Raw genomic sequence first — 24012 nt, forward strand, 5'->3', positions numbered from 1 at the left:
CCCACCTGGCCAGTGTTTTGGAGCGCTCGGGGCCAGTCTTTGCCTTGAGCTGCATTTAGAAGACGGCGAGTGGCTTGGGTGTGCGCTGCAGGGCTGAGAGGCAGCTGGTGGTTTATAGTCAGCATCTAAGACTGGATAATAAAATACTGTTCTGGTTTTATAGGACAGAAGAAGAGAAGAAAGAATGGATTCAGGTGAAGTTCCTAAAGTTTTAAAGTAACCAAATGACCAAGTTATTGAGCAGTATAGTCATTCATGTTGGAGCAGAGACAGGGGGCAGCCCCGAGACCCCCGGCACTGCTGGTCCCCCACGTCCTGCCCCGAGGGATGCAGTGACTGTGCTGTGCCTTCATAGGCACCTTCGGATGCCACAAGCCTTTCAAACCATTAGCTTGTTTGACCACACCCCCCCCAATAAATAAACATAAATGGGCCCAAAGGAGCTGCAGGCTCAGTGTCCTCTCCTGGGAGGCTCCCAAGTTGTTGGTTTGGGGGAAGTGAGATGGCTGGCAGCCAGGGAGCTGTTCTGAGAATGCCAGGGCGCTCCCGCGGGGTGGCATGCTCCCACACTCCCTGATGGCCCTGCTGCCTTGCTGCTATGTTCAGATCATCCAGGCCACCATCGAGAAGCACAAGCAGAACAGCGAGACCTTCAAGGCCTTCGGCAGCACCTTCAGCCAGGACGAGGACCCCAGCCCTCCTGCAGACATGCCCGTGAGTCAGCAGCCTGGGCCGAGAAGGGACCTTGAGGGGATGTGGCTGCCTGCCGGGAAGCAGAAGGGGCTGGTGTCTGGGTGGGAGGCTTGTCCCCTGGAGCTTTTCCTCATGCAGGGACCAGGGACCAGGGCGGCTGGCAGCTGGTGATGCCCATTCATCTGTTCCCCGTTTACTGAGTGCCCACTGCAGCCTGCTGGGCCCTGAGGCCAGTGGTCCGCGCCCAGGTGTGGGGAAGGCAGGATGCAGGTGTGGAGGAAGTGCTCCCTGGAGAGCAGTTTTGTCATCTTGGGCCCTCTGCACTGCAGCCCTGTGCACTGAGGATCATTACCTTATCCTTGTGGAAACTGAGTCTCAGAGAAGCTTGGTGACATGCCCAGGCCACAGGTGGTGGAGCCAGTGTCACAGGGCCATGACACCCTTCCTACATACCATGTGCACAACATGTTCAGCAACTGCAGATACTTTTTTGCAGTTGTGTTTTCTCCCCAAATGCCCCCATACACTGGCACCCTAGGAGGTGGCAGCTCAGAGCACCTTGGAGGGAGCAGTGGGGACAGCTCATTCCCTGTCCCCATATGAAGCTGCCCTAAGGGCCCAGGGGGGACTTCATGTGGAGACTGGGATTTCATACAAGAGTCAGGGCTGCAGGGTCCTCATCGAAGAGCCAGGCAGGGGCGTCAGGGCTGTAGCCCCAGGGCCCAGCCTCAGCTACTCCTGGGCTTCCCTGGAGTCAAGGAGAGAGGATTAGACGAGGAGGCAGATCTCTGCCTACTGTAAGGAAGGCCCTGGAGTGTCTGGTCCTGGGTGCGGTGTCAGGGGCTAGGGCTGCAGCAGAGACACACCTGGGGAGACACCCAGGAGAGACGGTGCCCTGGGCGCAGTGCTGGGCTCCAGCCTTTATGGGGGCACCAGGCACGACTTCAGAGTGAAGGTACCCGGCTCTCTCCGCCTTGCCCAGCCCCAGGCTGGCTCCCCTTCCCCACCACCTCCCAGGGTCTGCTGGCAGCAACCCAGCTCGCCAGTTCTCCACTTCATATTCGCATTAAGTCTGCTGGCTTTTTTTCTGCTTCCCAGACGTATTTGTAAGCAAACTTTGCACTATTTCCAGCTCTGACCAGCCTTGAGTGGAGGTGACCTGGGAGTGGGTGACACTGAGCGTGGCTGTTGACTCCATCCTTTTCTGCCCAGAGGCTGAACCCAGCACCTTGCTCTGCATGAGAAAGTCAGGCGGGGCTGCAGCGACACTCCACAGGGACCCCTGAAGGATGAGGAGGGAATCCAAAGGGACCCTCCGCATTGGGCAACTTGGTGTGATTTAGAGCCCCCATCAGGGTGGGCCACAGGGAGGCATCACCTGCCAGCCACCCACCGTGCGGGGAGATGCTCATTCCCGAGAAGCCTCCCAGCTAAGGAGCAGGCCAGGAAGGCTGCAGCTTCTGCACAGTCCCAGCAAGTCTTGGACCCCGGGAATTCCTTCTCCTAAACCTGCCCTCAATGCACAGAGCTGCTGGGGTTTTCAGAAAATGTCCCCCTGCTGCATGGGGCTGTGTGGCCCTGGAATCTCCTCTCACTCGGCCTCTGTGTCCTTCCAGATGGGGAGCACCAGCTCCGGGGAGCCTGTGGTGACGGCCGAAGGCAGCGGGGCTGCGACAGGGGTGAGTGACCCACACCCAGCGGTCAGCAGGGGCAGAAGGTAGAAAAGGAAGGTCAGACCAGGGTGAAAGGGAAGGGGTACTAGAGCAGGGACACCTGGGGGTCAAGGGGCAAGGTGTCATCCTTACCCCCCACCGTGTGCCTGGAGGCCTGGCTGTGGGAGTGCAAAGCCGTGTCTGTGACTGGGGGCTCTGCAAGGCAGGCACATGGGAGCCTGTCAGTGTGGGGATGTTCCTTACCTGGGTCAGGAGTGGACACACAGCTGTGCACACGTGTGAGAATCCTCTGAGCTCTATGTGACATTTGTGCTCTTAATGTGCGTGACTTGTGCCCGGGGAAAGCATGTCCTAGTGTAGTGCCAGGTCTTTACGAGGCTCAGTACAGCAAAGAGGACAGCTTAGTCCCTACCCTGAGCCAGGGACAGGGAGGCCTGGGCCTTCTCACCACTCTCATCGTGTTCTGGTCCCCCTAAGGCAGCGTGGCCCGCGGAGGTACAGCACGGGCCAGGCAGCCTGTGTCCACGCGTCTGCCTGCCAGGGACGGCCGTGGGAACTGGATGAGGCCCTTCTCCCTCCATTTAACCTGGGAGGTGAAACAGGATGCAGAGTGTGCCACTGCGTCACGAGCAGCAGAGCCTGGAGCTGCTGTCCCTGGATCTCAGCCTGAGGCTCACTCGCACTGACAGCCACACACAGCCCTAGACCACCCTGGTGTGGCTGTCGCGCCAACCCCCCCCTCCCCATGCTGGGAAGGGGATGCTCGCAGGCACCTCGCCTCTCCCTGCTGCCGGCCAGGCTCAGGAGGAATGATATGACACCTGCCTGGCTTGGCTGCCCGCGGTCTCCAGACCACCACCTTGGGGACACAGCCCCCACATTTCCCCAGCTCATGCTCAATCTGTGTCTCTTAATCCCTCTGTCTGTCTCCTTCTGTCTCTCTGTCTCTGTCTCTCTGTCTCTGTCTCTGTCTCTCTCTCGCACGCACACAGACCCAGGGCCAGCACTGCATCTCGGGTAGGTGTAGCCGTGTGTCCTGCTGGCTGAGGCATAGAACAGCTGGTGACTCAGCCTGAACTTTAACCCCCGTCCCTGAGAGTTCTCTATAAACATTACCCTGTTTAGAGAGATAACCACTGGGTTATCTCAGCCATTCCGGGGTTTTGCTGTGACCAACCCCATTTTATGCAGGAGGAAACAGACGCAGGGCAATGAGGTGAGCTGGCTTTGACCAAGGGGGAGGACCTGCCATGCGGCCAGGGCTGTCCTGGAGTGAGGGAGGGTGGGGCTACTGGCCACCCTTCCCACCTCCTGCTGTCCCCTTGGTCTCAGGGAGCAGGAGTCCCTGTCCTGAGCTAAATCTCTAGGAGCAAGACACGAGCTCCTCCTCTGGGCTGCCTGCTGAGGCGGGCCTGTCCAGGCGGGCCGGGTGCTGGCTGCCACGCCCTCCTTGTGACCTAACTGTACCAGGTTGTGCCAGCCGTGTCCTTAGGGTGGCCAGGCATTGGGAACCTCGATGAAGCCAGGAGGCTTCAGGCAAGGATGTAGCATTTCAGGGCACCGTGGAGTGCAGGAGGGAGGGGGGACTTCGAAATAAACACGAAATGGGCGTGAGGAAAGGGCCTGGTGGTTGCCTGGCCTCTGCAGAGCACACAGCCACCCGGAGGGGAAATCTCGTTAAAACTGAAAATCAGGAAGTCTGAGTGCAGCACAGCGGTGTCCTCACTGCCTAAGCTCCTGAGCCGAGTTCTGCGTCTCGTCTGGGCTCTCTCTGGCCTCACCCTGCTTCCTGGCCACCCTCCCCTGACATGCCCTAACTACCCCTTGCTCCACCAGGCCCTGGGACCTTGGCCCCTGCCTGCTGCCTGCCCTGCCCACGTCTTTGAAGCCATGTGGCCTCCCCTGGCATCCCTGGTGAAAACATTTCCCACGAGAATCACCATCAGCTACTATTTCAATTGCCAAAGCCTATGTGTGAGGCTGGCCACACCCTAGACTCATACAGCTCTATCAGCCCCTTTTCCTGAAGCCTTTGGGGACGTTATGAAAAGCAGCTTGTCCTCATGAGTATGCACCTGCACTCACAAAAGCCTGAGCTGCCCAAAGTGGGCACACGTTACATGGTCCCAGGGGGGCACGCTTCAGCCTTCACACGTATGTATGCCGCACTCCGCGATCAGCCCGCACCCCTCGGCCAGGGCCAGCAGCATAAAATGTCCACGATGAGGCCTTGGCACGGAGGCTGCCTCCCACCTGGATGTCTGCCGTGGGGAGACCCAGCTGAACCAGGCTCAGGGACCTCCACCATTCAGCCCTGGGTCCTGAGATGGCTTCTGGAGGCGTCAGTGTCACTCGCTGGCCATAGAGGCACCAAGGTGCGGTGAGAGCCACCAGTTCTTTGCTGGTGCAACTGTCCCTGGATATGAGCCCACAGGTCCCGGAGATGGGACCCTCAGTGCCCTGGAGACACAGGGAAGCAGAAATGGGTAGGGGCCTCGGGGTGGACAGGACCTGGGCTGATTACAGGAGCCTGGGGCTGGCCCAAGGGCATTAGCCCAGGCTTCTGCAGTTGGGATGGGGTCCCATGTCAGAGGCTGACTGGGCTTGGTGCCCAGATCAGAGAATGTTCTAGCTGGAGGGAAAGGCTATGTTTTAGAATGTCTTAACCTGTGGAGAGACACAGGCTGGGATTTGGCCCTGGAGCCAGGCTTTGGCCAAGTACCGCTCTTGGAGCCTTTCTTTGCCCTGGGCAGAGATCGAAGCAGTCAGGTGCCATGGGAACCCCCGCAGCTCAGGGCTCCCGTCCATGTCCGGGGGCCTGCGTGGGTCAGGCTGTGGTCGGCAGACCCACTGGGCCTCGATGGCCACGCCTGGCAGGGGGACATGCAGTCTGCCCCATTCACTTTCCTTCTCCTGACCCGGAGCTCAGTCCTCCTCGGGTTCTGCATGTCCTGTGGCAACCGGACGCTCAGGGTCACATTCCAGTTCCAGTCTCTTGTCTCTGTCCCAAGCCAGGGCTGGGCCCCACAACAAACAACCAAACAACGGACCCAGCTCCAGCACGGGGCCTGGCCTGGCCATGTGTTTCTAGTGGTGTCTTCCTGTGAGCAGAGACTGAGCACAGGGGAGATTTTGGGGGACTTGGGACAGCTCAGTGTGTGTCTGCTGTGTTGCACAGGGGGAGCATGGTGTACATTTTAATACAAGGTGCTGGAAAGTGAGTTAATTCTCACACCAAAAGGAGTGATTTTCGCTACATTATACTAAACTTATTGCTTATTCTTAGCATATTTAGAGAGGGAAATAAATCCATTCTAGGGGGATGGTTTTATTTCCTGAGCCCTGATGTCTTCATCTGTGCAGTCTTTGTAAGCCCCTCTTTCCCAAGAGAAGCTAAACCCAAACCAGGAAGTTTTGCAAGGGGCCTCCCAGAATTCAAAGCCTTCTCTGTTTTGCTAAAGTCCTGTCGCTGTAAACAGAAGCACAAAATGTCACCATTTGAAAGAACTCCCAGGTTCCCAGACTCACCATGGGTGACACATGGACCCCTCCAAGGTGCCAGGGAGGCACCCGCCCCCGGCCTCCCTTTCTCGGGCTGTGCCAAGTGTTCTTCCCGCATGCTGCCCTCCCCCGCAGCTCTGGCGCTGCCTTTCCTGGGACGAGGCCCCGCCCATGCCCACCCTCAGGGCTCCTGGCCGTGTAAGAGCAGAGCGGCCCCAGCTCACCAGCCGCCCCCTGATGGAACAACCCCAGGCAGTGCCTGAAACCCATGGCCTGGGGCTCGCTTCCCACCTCTGATACAACTGATGTGGATTCACTGCGGCTGCTGACTGGGGTCTGATTCTGTCTCACCGACCTGTCCCCCAGCCCCCAGATGTGCAGCTAAATCTGCTGGCCCTTGGTGGAGACCAGTTTTGGGGTTGACTTTGGCGTGTTTTGGGCACTTTGAGGTAGAGTCGCTCAGCCAGTTATCTCCATCTTCCTGGAAGGGCTCGGGCCAGCCTTTCTGATGTCCTGACGTCCACACAGAAAACCTGAGGCCCCTTCCCTTGGTCGGCCTGTCTGATAACATCCAAAAAGGGAGTGTGATCAGCCTGGAGACCTGTCCCTGGCCACTCAGTGGATTCCTTGCCCCTCAGTCACCTGGTCCCCTGCCATCTACAAGTCCAGCCAGACCTCAGTGTTGGGGAACCGGTGTGGTCAAGGGCACAGGCACAGCAAGGATGGCCGCAGTGGGCTACAGTCCTCAGCACCGTGGAGCAGGTCAGGCCAGGACTGAGGGCACTGCTCAGCTCCTCAGCTGCCGACCATGGGAAGACTCACCCGATGAAGGAAGCCAGTGGGACCTCGGTGCCAGCCCCAGCCCTGAGGCCCTGCCTGCCGCCGGAACTGTGAACTGACCGGTCCTCGGGGACTGAGCTCCTGGCCGCACACCGTGGCCCACTCACGCCTTGCCTCCCCTGTGGGTTGGCCTCTGCCTCACCAGCCCCTTCTTGCCCCTCAGGGATTTCCTGTAGCACCCACGGCCTCCTGCGTTCTCAGCCGCTGTGCACTGCTGCCTGCTGGGTGCCGTGGCAGGGGTCCCCTGCCCAGGGTCCCCTAGAGCAGGCAGTTCTGGGCTGAGGCACATGTCAGGCTGCCCTGCTATGAACCGCTCCCACATCTGGCACCCTTGGAGTCCTCACCCAGAGAACAGGGATTTGGGGACACCCTGAAGGTGGGTGGAGAGTGAAGGCTACTGGGCCACAGCAGATCCTGTGGATGGCTTCATTCCCTCTTCTGTCCCTCCCCTGCCCCAGGCCCCTCTCTCCTCTCCTTTTCAGTGCATGTTTGTGTCCCCCTAGCAGTCCTGAGAGACAGTCACAAGGGAAGAAGCCTCAAGTGGGGCAGAGAGCTCTGGGGGGCTGGGTGAGGGTGGCACTTAGGGAAGAAGGGAGGCCCAGGGGAACACGGTTTTGCTGCCAGCCCATTCCTCCCCTTGTGGGCTTGGACCCCTGACTGTGGTTCAGAGCATGAGATGAACCACAGAGGGAGCCCAAGCTTGTCCCACCCCTGTGTCCTCAGGGGAGGCCCATGAGTTGGAGGTGCTGGGGGCCGAGGGAGAGCAAACTTCCCGCCATCCTTGAGGAGCCAGCCCTGCCCTCAGGCTCCTGTGCAAGGCAGGCCAGGGTGCTGGCCTCACGGTGGTGGGACCTGCAGATGGGGACAGTTAGGGGAGGCCACGTACCAGGCCACACAGCTAGCAAGTGCAGGGCCAGAATTTGCACCGAGGCATCAGTTTGCTCAGGCTGCCATAAATACCATAGACTGGGTGGCTTAAACTACAGAAATTTACTTTCTCACAGTTCTGAAGGCTGGAAGTCTGAGGTCAAGGGGTCAGAGGACTAATTTCTCCTGAGGCTTCTCTCTTTGGCTTGTAGACAGTGGCTTCTCCCTGTGTCCTCACATGGTCACATGGTCACGTCTGTGTGTCTGTGTCGTCATCACCTCTTGCTATAAGGACACAAGTCAGATTGAATCAGGGCCCACTCTAAGGACCTCATTTTAACTTAATCACCCTTTTAAAAGCCAAATACCATCACATTCTGATGTACTGGGGGTTAGGCCTTCAGCATATGAATTTTGGGGACACAGCTCAGTCCATCGCAGCCTCCAGTGCTGACACCCAGTCCGAGCCACCCCTTCCTGGCTCCCCTACCCCCAACCAGCTCATCTCTTTCTCCTTAAACTTGCAGAGTTTTTGTTACACATATTTTTAGCTGTTTTGTTCAACTTTTTATCATGGAAGTTTTGGACTCAAGTAGGGATACTCAGTTTTGGACTGAGTAGGGATAACAGTGTGGTGAGCCCTCTTCCCTCCCCAGCCTCGGAAAAATTCGACTTGGTGCCATCCTTGCTTCCTCTGTCCCCGGCCTGCCACAGACACATATTCTTTTTTTTTTTTCTGTAATATTTTAAAACAAATTCCAGACCTCATTTTATTTTACTCAGAATTACTAATGGTAAGATAATTTTAGATGTTTTTCTTTTAAACAGAATGCCTCCAGGCCTCAGTTTCCCTGTCTGTGCACCAGAGAGGTTGAGATAAGCATTTCTAGTGGCAGTTCCAGCTGTGACATCCTGGGGAATTTGTAAATATCTTTGGCATTTCTTAAACTCTTAATGGTCTGTGTCAGCAGCAAGAGGTGTCACGAGAGGCCACCTGCTGGGAGCTGTGGCCTCCTCAGAAAGGAAATGCTGGCGGTGGGGGAGTTTCAAAGCACAGGAAGTTATTTCATCAAAGGATGGGGCACTTCCGGAGGTGAGGTTTGCAGGCCACTGGAACGCAAAAGGGTAATTGGCAACTTGCCAAAACAGTCAGGCCTTCATGCGCTGTAATGAGGCTCAGTACCCAAAGAGTGTCATTCATCCCGTTTTACAGATGAGGAAACTGAGGCTCACAGAAGCCAAGTGACTGGTCCAGGGTCTCACGGCTGATGAGGGGCAGGAGCCTGGGGTCTGTCCCCCACCTTGCACTGCTTATAATCAGCCAGGGAAACTGAGGCTCGGTGGGGGGCCCCAGGCTGCACCTGCTCCCACCCTCCACACCACCCTCCTCCGTAGGAAGTTCAGGCAGCATTGCAGGAGGCAGAGGGGAGTAAAGCCCCTGGCTCCAGCCTCAGCTCTCCTTTGGTTTCCTCACGTGTGCTCCTGGATGTTTCCAAGCTCTCTGTGAGCGCAGGCCAGGTGCACATGTATGTTCATCCATGTGGTGCACCTGGCAGGATGGGTGCCCCCTGGAGCCCACACAGAGCGGGTGCATGGCTGGGTGCAGGCTGGAGCTCCGGAGCTCGGCCTGGGGCAGGGAGGGCATGGACACCCCTGTCCGCAGTGCTGCGGGCTGTGTCTGTGCCCCCTGCAGCCTGCCCCAGTAAGTGCTGTTTTCCTCCAGCTTCGACTCCCCTCGATATTTGGTCAGACGCACCAGATAAAGGCATTGGCCAAGTTGTTCCAAACATAAAGGTCTTGCTCCATTTATAATCTTACTCAAGGTGAGACACCGCCAGGCAGCCTGTAACAGGCGAGGCTGGGAAGGGGACGTGGCGCTCTTGGCTCTGTACTTCATTCCCTCCGGCACTTTTTGCCCTGAGTAGGCGTTGGCTCTACAATCCGGAGAGCTGCCCGTCCACCACCCAAAGGGGCGGGGCGCACACATGACTCAGAAGCTGATGGTGGTTATCTGCCTCCTTGTAGCTCGAGCCCAGAAAACTATCCTCTAAGACCAGACGTGACAAGGAGAAGCAGAGCTGTAAGAGCTGCGGTGAGACCTTTAACTCCATCACCAAGAGGAGGCACCACTGCAAGCTGTGCGGGGTGGTGAGTCCCAGGGAGAGGGAGGGCGGGGGCTCAGATACCACCAGCCCTAACGGGGGTGTCCAGGTCCCGTCTCACAGATGCACATGCCCTTGAGAGTGAAATTGTCCCATCTGAAGTAGAGGCTAATCACTTTTCTCTGGCCAGCTCTGGTGTTTGACAAACACTTCTTGTGGTTGAAAAAGTGCTAGATTTGGAACCACAGAGCCCCTTATATAGGTGGCCTTGAGAACCAGGGGAGTGTCCTGGTCCTCACGCTGTGCGAGGTGCATGGGGAAGGGGAAGGGGAAGGGTGTGGCCATGGTGGGAACTCCTCCTGCTGGCCTTTGCCCCAGCACTCCAGGGGTGTGAAGGTTGGTAGGCCTGTGTGACAAGGGGGAGGTGCTGTCTCTGACTAGTGCCCCAAGTGCACACCATCTCCATTCCTTCTCACTCAGCCCCAAAGCCCTGTCTCTGGAGAATGGGCTGCTGAGTCATCACTCAATAATTGAACATAAAAATATCCCTGAGAACATAACTAATGATTCAGGTATTTTCAGGTTAAAGAACTAATGATTATTTTAGGTTAAGATATTAAAATTGAATCTATGTTAGCAAGTGGATCTCAGCACACAGCTGCCTTGGAGGTGTTTATCCAAAGGGCACCAGCAGTCTGTGCCTGACCTGATGTTCCTTGTTGTACCTTGTCACACTAGTGGGGGGCCGGGGAAGGTGGATGGATGGATGGATGATGAATGGATGGATAGGTAGATGGATGATGGATGGATGCCTAGGTAGATGGATAAATGAGTAGATAGGTGGGTGGATGAAGGATGGATGGATGGATAAATAGGATAAATGAACAGGTTGATAGATGGGTGGGTGGATGGGTGAGTGGGTGGATGGATGCATCGGTAGATGTATAGATGGTGGATAATGGATGGATGGGTGGGTGGATAGATGGATGGATGGGTGAATGGAAGTATGGATAGAAGTGGAGATGTAGGAAGTATGGATAGATGGGTGGAGAATGGATGGATGGATAGGCAAATAAATGAATGGCATATGGAGGTATGAATGGATGGGTGAATGGATGGATAGATGGGTGAAAGATGGGTAGATGGATGGGTGGGTGAAGGATGGAGAGATGAATGGGTGGATGGATGGAGGATGGATAGATGGACAAATGGGTGGCAAATGGATGGATGGTAGATGGTGGAAGGTGGATGGACAGGCAGATGGGTAATATGATCTGTACCTCTTAAAGGAACACTCAGTTTGGGGCCCAGTTTGCACTCTCTGGGATTAGGGGATTTAACTCAGCCCTGCTTTCCCTATCAGACTTGCATGGAATCTGTTGCTTTAATTTAAGAACCATCCTAAGAATATATGCCCAGGCCCCTGCTCAGCTATGGACTTCACTTTGAGACTCTTTGGAATCAAAAGCTCCAGCTTCTGTTAATCTTCCCTAGAGTGAGCGTCCTCATGGCCAAGCTGGACTTCACCACCCAGCAGAGGTGGCTCAGTGCCCTCCATGACATTACTACTTCTCTGTGCCAGCTGCTGGGGCTTAGTTGGGTTCTCATTGCCTTGGTTTGCACAGTGTTCCTTCTTCCTCACAAAGGAAGTCATAAAAGAAAGAGAAATTCCAAGAACAAAATCCCCATAAAACTGAGACTTCAAAAGAGGGTGCCTTCCATCTACTTAAAGAGAATAATCTCTCCCTCTGCCGAATCTCCTAATGCCCGTGAAATTCGTGTCTATGTTTGAATGCTGCAGTCCCTCAGCAACCAGCGACCACAGGGTGTGATTCAAACTAGACTCCCATGAGGTTTGAGCAGAGATCTCCGGGTCCTACAGCACTCGGTGCATGAGGCAGGAGGCGAATGGGAGAAGAGGGTGCTGGAAGGGGGGCGTGTGGGTGGCGCTGAAACTGGAGGAGACACTCTGTGTGCTAGGAGAAGGATCCAGCAGAGGGAGGGAGACTGAGGCAGAGACAGGATAACCAATAGGATGCAGCCCTGAGGAGCCAAAGTAGGGGAGCCGAGGGGTCTGCCGGAGTAGGGTGGGGTCCAGGGTGGGAGGAGCTCTGGAGCACCCCTTGGCTTCCTTCCTGTGCTCCACCCACCCATGTCAATAACACTGTGCTGTTCAGATGGACCAGATTCCTCTATTCGATTGCCAGTGGATGTGGGCTGTGGCCCACTTTGCTTCTTCACATTTTGGCTATTGTGAATAATGCTGCTATGGACATGAATATACAAATGTATATTTGAGATCCTGCTTTTGATTCTTTGGGGTATATACCCAGAAGTGGAATTGCCGGATGATATGGTAATTCTATATTTAATTTTTTGAAGAACTGCCACACTGTTCTTCACAGCAGCTATTGCATTTTACATTCCCACAAGCAGTGCACATATTCCAATTTCTCCACATCTGTGCCAACACTAGTTATTTTCTGTTTTTTGGGTTTTGGGCTTTTTTTGTTTTGTTTTGTTTTTTTGATAACAGCCATGCTGAGGGGTGTGAAGTGTTTTCTTATGATGATTTTGATTTGCATTTCCCTGATGACCAGTGATGGGGAGTTCTCTCATGTGCTTGGTGGCTTCTCTCATTCTTCTTCCAGTGCACACAGACTCCTGGACTCTGGGCCATCCGGGCAAGGAGAACAGGCCCTGGACGTCCAGTAGGACCAGCCTCACTCTCTGCTGTTGAACAGGGCTACTGGAGGAGGAGCCCTGACCCCTCCTGCCTCTCCTGGCCTCTTCCTGGACAGTCCTGTGTCCCTGGGAGGTGGGGTCACAGGTGCCCTCTGTCTTGTAGGTCATTTGTGGGAAGTGCTCCGAGTTCAAGGCTGAGAACTGCAGGCAGAGCCGTGTCTGCAGAGAGTGTTTCCTGACACAGCCGGTGGCCCCTGAGAGCCCCAGCCCTGAGGCTTCAGCCGAGCCCAAGCAGAACACAGAGGTGGGTGCTCCGGGTTCCTGCTCTCTTCGGAGTGGCACAGCAGAGCGTCCTGTACCAGACATGTGTCCACACCCCACCTCCTAACCCCACAGCTTCAGCTAACTCTGCTTCTAGAGCTCCCTGGGGCCCAGGACAGATTGGGGGTGTCTCAGTGGGGTCCACAGGCCCTGGGAACCAAGGAGAGCCGCTGGGAACAGCTGGAGCAGCTACAATTTAACGTGTGTGTGTGTGTGTGTGTGTGTGTGTGTGTGTGTGTGCGCGCGCATGTTGAGCTTCTCAGGACCAGCCAGGGCTGCGGCTTGGGAACCATTTGCACCCAGGGGTTAGATGGGAACAAGTGTCAGCCTCACACTGGTTACTTTGGTTGGAGGGTGAGGCTTGGAACTGCCCCCAAGTCCAGGCCTTGAGGCCCACCCAAGGGGAGATGCTGCCCACGTCGTGGCCTGCCCCACTGCCAGCTGTCAGAGGACAAGCAGGGCACTGGAGGCAGGCAGGGCATCAGCCCTCTTCCCCTCTCCCCTTCCCTGCTCTTTCCTCCTCCCCTCCTCTTCCTGAGGGTGGCTGCTGCCTTCCCTGCCTTCTTTCCTCAAGAAAACAGTTCCTATTTTATAGAGTCACAAGAAAGCTGGAAAAGAGAAAACATGGTTTCCCAGAAGAGTTCATTTTCCTTTCTCTCCACTTGATACAGCCGCTGCAGGCTGCCGTCTCCTAGGAAGCTGTTTATAATGTTGGTTTCTCTCCCAGAGGCTGGGCGGGGTGGCCAGATGGGCTGGGGGCAGTCTGTTTTCAAGGTTCCAGCTGCTCTGACTCAGGGGTGGTTGGAGCCTGTCTGGGTCTTTGGTCTAAGAAGTCAAAGATGTAGGAAGTATATTAGGACCGTGTGTAGAACGATCTCGATGGTGAAGAAAGACCCTTGCATTCCCCACTTGCGCTCTGTCATTCCCACAATTTAAATACTGTGGTGTGTTCTGGGAGGCCCAGGGCTGTGGGGCACATGACTCGACAGTGTGCAAGGGGGCTCCGGCCTTGCAGGAGCCCCGAGTGTGAGGGGCACCAGCTCCAGCAGGCAGTGTCTGAGCCACATCCAGATGGCTCAGGAGACTTGTCTCTATGTGCTCTAAAACACAAGCAGGGAGGCTGTGTGTGTGCATGTGTGTGCACTAAAACACACTCAGTCCCTTGGCCATGAGCCACCCTCGGGTCCTTGCTGTTGGTCCTTTCCTGTTACACTGATGCTGTCCTGACCCAGTACGTGGACTCGCTCCCCTCAGGGGGTCCAGCCTACAAACCTTGCCTGATGCCACACTCACCTGTGTTCCACAGGCCTGGCTTCAAGTGACCCTTGGAGCTGGGTGAAGCTGGTCCCCATTTCTGCCAGGCCTTGGCCGTGGCTCCACGGCCAGCTCCTTCCAAGCAGTGGCCCTGGCCCTGCCCCTGCCCCAGCCTCCTGAGGAGAAAGCATGACCACTGCAAGTGAGACCACCCTTAACTTGTGCATCTGTGTCCCCAGAAGCCACCCGCTGCAGACACCCGGCCCAGCCTGCTCTGTGGCCCCCTACGGCTGTTGGAAAGCAGTGAAGCCTGGAGTGAGGTGTGGGCCGCCATCCCCGTGTCAGACCCCCACATGCTGCACCTGGAGGGAGGTAGCCAGGTATGTGTCCCCGCCCCCAGGCTGGGTGTGGGGTCCACTTTGCTCCTGCAGCCAAGAGCCTCAGGCCTGGGGTGCCCACAGCAGACCTGGGCCACCTGCCTGGGGCCCACCCACTGAGCAGGGTCATCTGGGCCTCAGTTTTCCCAGCACCCTCTACTCCCCTCTGCTGCCCACTCACGGAGGCAGGACCTACTGAAGCCAGGACCCCAGGGCCAGTGGGGTGTGAGGGGCTGCCCCTCCCTCCTGCTGTATTCATTTATTCACCCTTTCATTCATTCATGCATCCTGGCTGGGCTGGGAGCTGCAGAGCCTGGTAGGCCCGGCTCAGGAACCCATACTGCCCCTCCCCCAGTCAGGGACCCTCACGCAGCCCCTTTGAGGCCTAGTTGCTACCCTGTCACAGGGGTTCATCCTGGCTCTCCTCCCTAGAGGCCCAGCAGTCCAAAGGAGGCCATGAGGTCCAGGCATCCTGTGGGGTAGGCAGGATGTCCCCTCCCGTATCCTCCCTCTGAGAGCCGGTGGGCCACCCGGCCTCCTGTTGACAGAAGGCAGCGCAGGCATGGCCACCAGCCCCATCGGGCTCAGCACCGCCTTGCATGCATGGGGCTGGGGCTGGCTGCCTGGGAGGGCCTGAGTCACAGGGGTGAGCCTGGGGGCTGGGGCCCCCACTGACGCTTGGCTTTTTGCTCCAGGACGGCCGGCTGCCTCGCACCATCCCTCTGGCCAGCTGCACCGTGAGCGTGCCGGGCCCCGAGGAGAGGCCGCACTCGGGGCACGTGTGGAAGCTGCAGCAGGCACAGCAGTCCTGGTACCTGAGCGCCCCCTCTGCAGAGCTGCAGCAGCAGTGGCTGGAGGCCCTGAGCGCTGCCACCCAAGGGGACATGGTCCGGGACAGCCCGGGGGCTCTGCAGCCCCAGGCCCCTGCTGGCACACCTGGTCTGTGAGCTGAGCCTCCCACTGCCTTCACACCGCCACATTTGGCCTGTGCTTTCCTGGGAGGTGGTGTCAGAGGTCACATGAAGGGTGCCTGGAACTGCTGAGAGTGGGCTGACAGCCCAGAGCTCAGGGCAAATGACCCTGGAGGATCCCCTCTCTTCAGAGGAGAGGAAACTGAGGCCCAGAGAGGTGCAGCCACTTGCCCAAGGTCACCCAGCAAGCCTCAGGCAGGAGCCCAGCCTCCAGCCCCAGCCCCAGCAGTATGGCTCAGAGCAGGGGAGCGCAGCCCAGCTGCCAAAGTAAACATTATTCAGGTGGGCTGCATGGTGTCACCAGCTCCAAAAGGCAGAAGGAGGTGGCCTGGGCACCTCTCAGGGACAGCAACATACTGCCCGGTCGACAGATGTCTACAGTGTGGTCTGCCCCGGCCTCTGCCCGTCCTTCTACACAGTGTAAGCTGAATTGTGACTCACTGCCCCGGGCTCCCCGTCCCTTCTCTGCCCCTCTCCTGAGGTCCTGCCTGCAGCGCACGGGAGGGGGCAAGTGAAGGGCCTGCCCCGTCCTGGCTGGACTCATGGTTCCCGAATAACCACACTCAGAAACTCTGCCGGGAGACTCACCCCAGCCACCATGTGGCCAGTGTGAGATGTGTGGCTGCCCCTTTGCAGGCAGCAAGCAGTACTTATCTGCATAAATAAATGCTGCCACCAGCAGGTGGCCACAGCCTTAGCACTCTCTCCCTGGCCCCTCAGCAGGGTCCCCCCACAAGGTGGGCCAACTGGTAGACAGTTGGGGGACAAGGGTGACAGAATCTCCCAGGCCACATGCCTCACCTAGAGAGCAGTTCTGCACCATGGTCCTGCCAGTGGGGTCCTGCCAGAGCACTGTGCCATGTAGCAGGCAAGTGGCCAGGCTCAGAGGTGGGAGGACAGGGTGCCAGGTACTCAGGATGCAGCCGTGGGGACCTCACAAAGGGCTTGGGGTGGGGGTGCTCTTTGCACCAGAGCCCTGAGGGCCTCCAGGAGAGAGTGGGCAGATTTAGGGACCAATGACTGGGGTCCCTGTCCCTCCGAACTCCACCCCTCTAATATCCACATGGCACCTCCCAGGGGTGGTGCTAAAGAGGGCAGGAGTGGGAACCAGAAATGGCGGACTAGTCACAGATGAGGTGGGGGCACAGGTGAGGTGGAGACAGGTGAGGGGGCACAGGTGGGGGGCACAGGTGAGGGGGGCACAGCTGAGTTTATGCAAGATCTAGCTGGGCTGCCCTTGGGATGCTGCCTCAGCCACTGCACCCAGAGCCCCTGCCATATACCTGGGCCTCTGCCCCAAGGTCCCTGTGCTGCACTGGGTGGTCTAGTAGTTCCCCTTCACACTGGGGAACCCAAGGCTCAGGGAAGCGCACCCTGTGTGCTCACACACTGGATGGTGCCACCAGGGAGGGATGGGATCGGGCCCTTCTGGCTGCCCAGAGGCGCCTGGCCCTGCTCCAGCTACTGCCCAGGGAAACACAGTAAACCCCCTAGTGCAGCTGGGGCAGGGACAGTCAGTGGAGGACGCTGTGAGGGGACCCCGGCCTGCTGGCCCTGCCCTCTCCCTGACCAGAGCTCAGCTGTGACGCACGTTCATCTCCGGCTTGCTGTCTGCACAGAGGGTGCCTGGAGCCTGCTCCCTCACGCACGTCTACTGAGCACCTACTGCAGCCCTAATGGGGCCCTTTTAGGGGTTAGGACTTTGCCCTCTGCCTCCTGCAGTAGTTCCATTTCTGCCATCCCACCACAGCCCCAGGAAATTCCCACACGGCAGCTAAGGAAACTGAGTCACAAAGAGGAGACCCCCATGAGACCCACAGCCCTGGAACCGAGTAGGCCACTGGAAGTGGCCGGCCGGGCATGGCGACTCTAGCAGGGGCGAGGTCTGTGGGAGGCCACTGAACTGTGCTGTGGGGTCCTGACAGCAGGTTCCCTGGTCCCAAGCCCGCTCCTCTCCCGCCCACTAGCCTGGCTGTGGGTGGCCCAGGGTCCCCGCACACAAGGTGTCCACAGTGGTCTCAGGAGGCTTCCTTCCTTTGCTCAGCACTCTGGAGGGGACTGTGACCAGAGGGGGTCGGGCAAGCTTGGGAATCTTAACAGATCCGTCTGGCTGCAGGGTGCCGTGGGGGCGGGAGCCTGGGCCCTCCTCTCCTGAGCGTCATGACAGATGCAGACCCTGCAGTGGCCAGTGGGCGAGCAGAGGCCAATGGCGTTGGCGACGTGGGAAGCCTCGACAACTGTCCCTGCCCAGGTGTCAGCCTGTATGGCCAGCACTTCCAACATTTTCTAGAGATAAAAGAAATCCAGATGTCCTTGTAAAATATCCTGATAAACTTTAGTAACTGCTGCAGAGTCTGAAATCATGGTGGTTCCAACCAACCCTAGGTGGGTGGCCAGAGGGGAGTCCTCTGAGAAGCAGGGACAAGGCACGTCACCACAGGCCTTGGGCAGGGCGTGCCTCCAGACTCTGTCACCTGCTGCAGGGACCTGCTGGATGCCAGTTGGCCCAGATCCAGTCTTCTTTGCTCTTACACTAGCAGCCGAGGGTTGTTCTCATTTCTTCCAGAAGAGGAAGCCGAGGCTCAGATAGGGAGAGTGAGGGGCCTCCAGCGTGCAGACCCCGTGCCGCATCTTACGGGGCCAGAGTTCCTAGGCCCTGTCCCCGGAGAGCCCCTCGGCTGAGCGCCCTAGAAAGGGGGCTGCTGAGGAGCAGGCTGCTGTGGGGCATGCACACCTGGGTGTTGGGCCCCATGCCGCTCATCACCCCGCCTCCTTGGCCCTCCTCCTGCCCCACAGCCCGGGGCCTGGGCACACTCCACTGCCCATCTGTGGAGCAGCAAAGCCTGGCCACTTGCTGGATGCATGCTGGCTCCTGGCCGCTTCATTGTCCTTCCTCTTCCTCCTCCTCCCCAAGGCCAGCCGCCCCTCTCCACAGGCACAGGAGGCCACCCTCTGGGTGGGAGAGAAGGGGCGCTGTGGGCTGGGCAGGGAGGTGGCACCTGGGGTCTCTGGGGCCTGAAGAATGTCAAATGGGACCGGACAGGGTCTGGGGTGTCCAATCACCACCAGAGTTAGGGCTCTTCTGTTCCCTCCAACCCTTGGTGGCTCCTGCCTGCCCAGCCTGCAGGCTGGGGGCTCCTGGTACCAGCTCAGGGGCTGAAGTTGGAGCACAGTGGGCACGAGCAGAAAGGTTTTCAGACAGGAGAACAGAGAAAAAGAAGAGAAAGCCAGGGGAGAGGGGAGTGAATGGGCTCTTGGGCAGAGGTTCCTGCAAGGAGGGCACAACATCCCTACTATGCCCAGAGGGGGATGCTGCTCGCAGTCCTGGGGAAGAAAAACGAGCCTCCAAGAGGACCTGCTGCAGACCGGGAGCTCTCCAGCCACTGAAGAGAATTACGACTCAGAAGGCATCTTAACAGTAGTGAAACTGAGGCGCAGAGGGGGAAATGCACTTGCTGGAGGTCACACAGTGAGTTAGGTGCCAGCAGGGATTCACTCATCCATTCATCCCTTTGTTCCTGCACCAGGCACTGCTAGCACACCTCCTGGGGCCCCCACCTGGGCTGCACAGAGGGGAGGCCGGCCTCTGAGTGCCCTGTCGCTTGGGGAAGCAAGTGCACTGAATGCTACTTGGATTTCTGGGAAGGGGGATCAGACACCACCTGTACGCCCTGGTCCTGCCATACTTCCAGCCCCATCACCAGGTTCTGGCCACTGGGCCTTCAGAACCGCCAGCCTCCTTCCCACCTCTGGCCTTGCACTTGCTGTCCCCTGTGCCTGGGGGCTCTTCCTGCAAGTCTTTTGTGGCCGCCTCGTCCGCACTCACTACTGCTCAGCCACTTCCACAGAGACCCCTTGCCCGTCTCTGCACTTTTTTTTTTTTTTTAACTACTTACTCCTTGTTTAACCTCTCTTTCCCCATGTAGAATAGAAGCTCCCAGAGGGCAAGACACAGCCCCTCCACAACACTGCCTGGCATAGTAGGTGCTCAGTGAATAACTGCCAATAGCTGTGGAAAGGCTCAGAGACACCTGTCTTGCCACAGGGCCCCTAAGTATAACACTGTGGGTCTGGAATCCTCATTTACAGATGGGGAAGTGGACGCTGCCTGAGATTGTAAAGGTCCTGGGTCTCAGGAACATAAGAGTCAGCTCTCCTCAGATGTTTGGTCCCACTGTAGAGATGGACACACTGAGACCCAGAAAGGCAGCCATGTCCCCAGGACACGGGCAGAGGGGGATTTGGACCCAGGTGGGTCTGATTCCAGCTGTATTTGCCTCCCATCCTCCCATGGAGACAGCAAGATCGGCTACAGCACAGGACCTCTAAGCAGCCACAGACCCCTAAGCCCCAAAACTTACACCAGGCCCCAGGCCCCAGAGCCCAGACCTTGGGGCAGCCCCAGCCCCACCCTCCCTATAACCTGTGGGGGCCTCCAGGCCTTGGCTTTAAGCACCAGCTGCTCCAGGGACCTCGCCTGCCTCCTGGAATCCAAGCCTGTCTGAGTAGCCACTCCTGGCACTGGGCGTCCAGGAAGGAGGGTGGGCTCACCTTCCCCTGGAGTTGCTTGCTCTGTCTCTACAGTTAAGCTCTCTCTGGCCGATCCATCCAGGGGACATCCAGGGAGAGCCTGGGCCCAGCTGGAAGCCATAGGTGGCTGCATTGTGAGCCCCCCTACCGCCGCCCATACCGTTCAGGCACCCATACCGTTCAGGCACCCATCCCCCACCAAGAAACCCTCCTTTGGGGGCTCTCAGTAGGCAGGGCCAGCGGTGGTCAGCTCTGAAGCTGCACACTACATCCAGGCAGGCAACTCTTGGCACTGGGCAGGTGTGGTCCAGACCTGCTCACTCTCCCCTTCAGCATTTCTCCCTCTCCCCTGGAAACAAGCAGCCATGGTTCCCAAGGGGCACCAAGTGGGCTGTGACAAGAGTCCAGGCTGCTCCCTGGCCACAACACCTCTCACACTATTCATCTATCACTCAGATTGGAGGAATTCCTATCGCCCTATGTGGAAGAGGAAACGGGGCAAAGGGACTTGATGGAGGTCACAGACTCCTCTACGCGCGGGCTTCTCTCTCTATTCCAAGGGACCTTGGATGAAGTCGAAGGCAGGAGGTCTGGGTGGGCTGAGGAGGGAGGCAGGGGAGGAGCAGCCAGGCGCCCACCCCACATTCTGCACATTCCGTTCTAGAAAACGGCCAAGGTGCCAGGGTCCCGCCCTGCCTCCCTGCTGATCCGGCGGATTTCTGGGCTCCATGCCCCTGCTGGAGGGAAGCTCTACACAGAGGCTCCCGCAAGCCTAGGGAAGGCTGCATCTTAGCGAGGATGACGATGACAACAACCGTGTGGTTGGACACAGCAACATGCCACCTCCTATGCAGGGTTCCATTTCCCTAGAACCCCCGAGCGTGCTCACAAGGAAGCACAGGCCCTAAGGGTGCCCTGGCAGCGAGTGTTGCCAGGGGTCGCCGAGGACGCAGCCCACCCACTCTTCTGTCCTTACTCTATTGGTGCCTCCTCTATGGATGCCTCATACTAGCTCCAGGCTGGACTCAGCCCTCTCTGACCAGCCAGGGCGGAGCAAATGTGAGGTTGTGCCCAGAGGCCGGGGGGGGGGGGGGGGGGGGGGGGGGGGGGGGGGGGGCCGAGCGGGGATAGCAAGAGAAGAGCTGGAGGATGGGTATTGGTAAGCACAGCCTGGAATTTCTAGAAAGCCAAGGTGAACCAGGAAGTGGACGCCACTCTCAGAGTCCCGTAACTCGGGCTGAGCCAATCAGGATTCCCCATTCCCTCAGCCACAGGGATTGGTTGGGGATGGTCATCTGACCCAAGATGGCTTCCCTGCCCGCTGATGGCTGTGGTGGGAACCTGGCTGCTGAGCTTGGGCAGTCTTCTCGAAAGGAAAGAGTCTCCCAGTGAGGTCCAGAAGCGGGAGGAAATCTGATCTCATCTAAAGTAGTTATGTGAGTGAATAAATTTCTCCTACAGTCAGATTTTCTGCTAACTGCTGTCACACCCGCAGTCCAACAGCCACTATTTTGCAGAGACTAGCCTATACCCTCCAAAAGGTCCTGCTTTGGCCATAGTTCCCCAACCCAGAATCCAGGCTCACAGTATCTCTGAAAGGGACACAAAAACCTTTCGACTTTCCTGCCAGAGCCAGACCTGCCCCCACCCCCAAGCAGCTCAGTCTCCAGTGCCCCAGCTCTGCCCACTGTAAATGCTACACACCACCTCCCTGGGAATCTCCATCCCCAGAAAGGGAGCTGGGCTTTCCCTTTGCCTTATCAAAGCTCAAGAAAATAATCTGCCTCCCGCCCCAAACAACACCTGCCTCAATGGGGCATTGGAAAACTGCCGACACTCGAACAGCCCATCCGCTTCTAAGGAAAATAATATTGGGGTCTAGTCACAAAGCACTCCACTTCCCAGAGTCAGGGAGTGACTATTGTGCTGTGGGAGGCCCTAAGCCCAGAGACCTACAGGATTTTCTCCTCTGTCCTCACAAAACCTCAGAGGAAGAGGCTCTGGTAATCACCTCGCTTCCGCTTCCGCTTCCGGAGAAGGCCCCTGATGCTCAGCGGGGAGGCCGGGCCTTCGGTGGATTTCCTGTAGCAGACCATGGATTCCAATGCAGGGAGTTTATTTGGGAGGTGATCCTTGAAACACTGGGGAGTGGAGACGGAGACAGAGATAGGATAAAAGCCAATACAGGGAGTAGCGTGTTGAATAGTGTTTCCCCGAAATTCATGTCTAAACAGAACCTCAGAACATGGTTTTATTTGGAAATAAGATGCAATTAGTTAAATTAAGATCAGGTCACCATTGTGACTTGCTAAGTGAGGTATTTAAGTTAGGTTCAGTGTAGTCAGGTAGGGTACAGTGAGGGACACCATACCAGAATGGCAGAAAGATTAACTTTATGATTCACAGAAAGCAAAGGGCAGCATGTTTTACAGGCCAATGGGAAGAGGAGGGTATGTTCGGGACATGTGCACACAACCAGTGGGTAAGGAGCAAGACAGAGAGAGGGGCCTGGTGGGCCAACACCTTTCCTAGAGTCTAGGGTGTTACCTAGGTGAGTTTTCAAGACAAGGTTGGATTGGTTTATTTAAAGGGAGCATTAGAACTGGAACTTGGGGCTTACATTGTTATGTTCACCAGACTTAAAGCAGAAGTAAGGTGGTCAAGCAGTTCAGGGTATTGGGGCCTTATCTGTCTAGAACACCAAAAGGGGAACTGTGTGGAGACTGCATCAAAACATGTAGATCAAATGTGACAAGCTAGGGACAGGACAACAAGATGTATGCCAAGACGGCATTAATATGAATGAGAGTTATAGCAGTCATATTGGATTTGGATGGGATCTAAATCCAATGACTTCCTTACAAGAGGAAAGGACACGTATACACAGAGGGGAGAAGGCCATGGGATGGCAGAAGCAGATATTGGAGTGATGCATCTACAAGCCAAGAAATGTCAAGGATTCCAGGAGTTGCCCCAAACTAGGAAGACGCAAGGAAGTATCTTCCCCTCGAGCCTTCAGAGGAGCTTGGCCCTGTCAACACCTTGATTTCAGACTTCTGCCCTCCAAATCTGTGAGAGAGTTAATTTGTGAGGTAGCCCTGGCAAACTGATATAGATTTTGTACCAGGAAGTGAGATGCTGCAGTGACAAATACTTGAAAATGTGGAAGTAGCTTTGGAGGTGAGTAATGGGTAGAAGCTGGAAGAGTTTTAAGGTGCTTGATAGAAAAAGCCTACATTGGCTTGAAGGGATAAAAGTGGACATTTATTTAAGGTGCTCCTTGTGAAAGCTTAGAAAAAAGAAAAACTGTAGAGAGAGTGTCTATCATCTTAGAGAATACATATATCATCAGGAGCAGAATGTTGGTAGAAATATGAACATTTAAGGTGCTTCTGGTGAGGTCCTGGAAAGAGAAAGATGTTCTGGACACTGGAGGAAAAGTGATCTTTGTTACAGAGAGGCAGAAAACTTGGCTGAACTGTAGAACTGTGTTCTACTGTTGGGTAAAAAGTAGAACTTGTAAGTAATGAACTTGGATATTTAGCCAAGGAGATTTCCAAGCAAAGTGTGGAAGGCATGACCTGGTGTGTTCTTGCTGCCTGTTGTAACAAGAGAAAAGAGATAAACTGAGGAAGGAACTGTTAAGAAAAAGGAACCTACACTTGGTAATTTGGCAGGTCGTTGGCCTGGGCAGATTACTAAAATCAAATGATTCACTGTTGAGAAAGTGTGGTCTAAAGCAGTGGTCCCCAACCTTTTTGGTGTCAAGGACCAGTTTCATGGAAGACAATTTGTCCACGGATTGGGTTGGGGGCGTTTCAGGATGATTCAAGCACATTACATTAATTGTGCATTTTATTTCTATTATTAGTACATTGTACTATATAATGAAATAATTATACAGCTCACCATAATGCAGAATCAGTGGGAGCCCTGAACTTGTTTTCCTGCAACTGGACGGTCCCATATGGGGGTGGTGGGAGACAGTGACTGATCTGACAGGAGGTGGAGCTCAGGCGGTGATGGGAGCCATGGGAAGGGGCTGTAAATACAGATGACACTTTGCTCGCTCACCTCCTGCTGTGTGGCCTGTTTCCTAACAGGCCACGGACCAGTCCTGGTCCACAGCCCAGGGGGTTGGGGACTGCAGGTCTAAAGAGAACACCAAGGGTGTTGCTGGGCAATGTTTTGTTGATGA

General features: G+C 56.4%; 1 protein-coding gene across 1 annotated transcript in view; it reads left to right on the top strand.

Moving 5' to 3' along the window:
* Nucleotides 1-15544, top strand: part of FGD3 (FYVE, RhoGEF and PH domain containing 3) — a 109971-nt gene extending 94427 nt beyond the window's left edge. Inside the window, exons 12-18 of the mRNA XM_069472093.1 lie at nucleotides 164-194; nucleotides 607-714; nucleotides 2310-2372; nucleotides 9600-9722; nucleotides 12525-12665; nucleotides 14176-14316; nucleotides 15009-15544. Coding sequence (XP_069328194.1) covers nucleotides 164-194; nucleotides 607-714; nucleotides 2310-2372; nucleotides 9600-9722; nucleotides 12525-12665; nucleotides 14176-14316; nucleotides 15009-15260 — 859 coding nt within the window. The 3' untranslated portion in view covers nucleotides 15261-15544. The remainder of the gene's footprint in view (nucleotides 1-163; nucleotides 195-606; nucleotides 715-2309; nucleotides 2373-9599; nucleotides 9723-12524; nucleotides 12666-14175; nucleotides 14317-15008) is intronic.
* The last annotated feature ends 8468 nt before the right edge of the window (nucleotides 15545-24012 follow it).

Source organism: Eulemur rufifrons, chromosome 7 (genome assembly GCF_041146395.1).
Source record: "Eulemur rufifrons isolate Redbay chromosome 7, OSU_ERuf_1, whole genome shotgun sequence".
NCBI classification, from domain to species: Eukaryota; Metazoa; Chordata; class Mammalia; order Primates; family Lemuridae; genus Eulemur; species Eulemur rufifrons.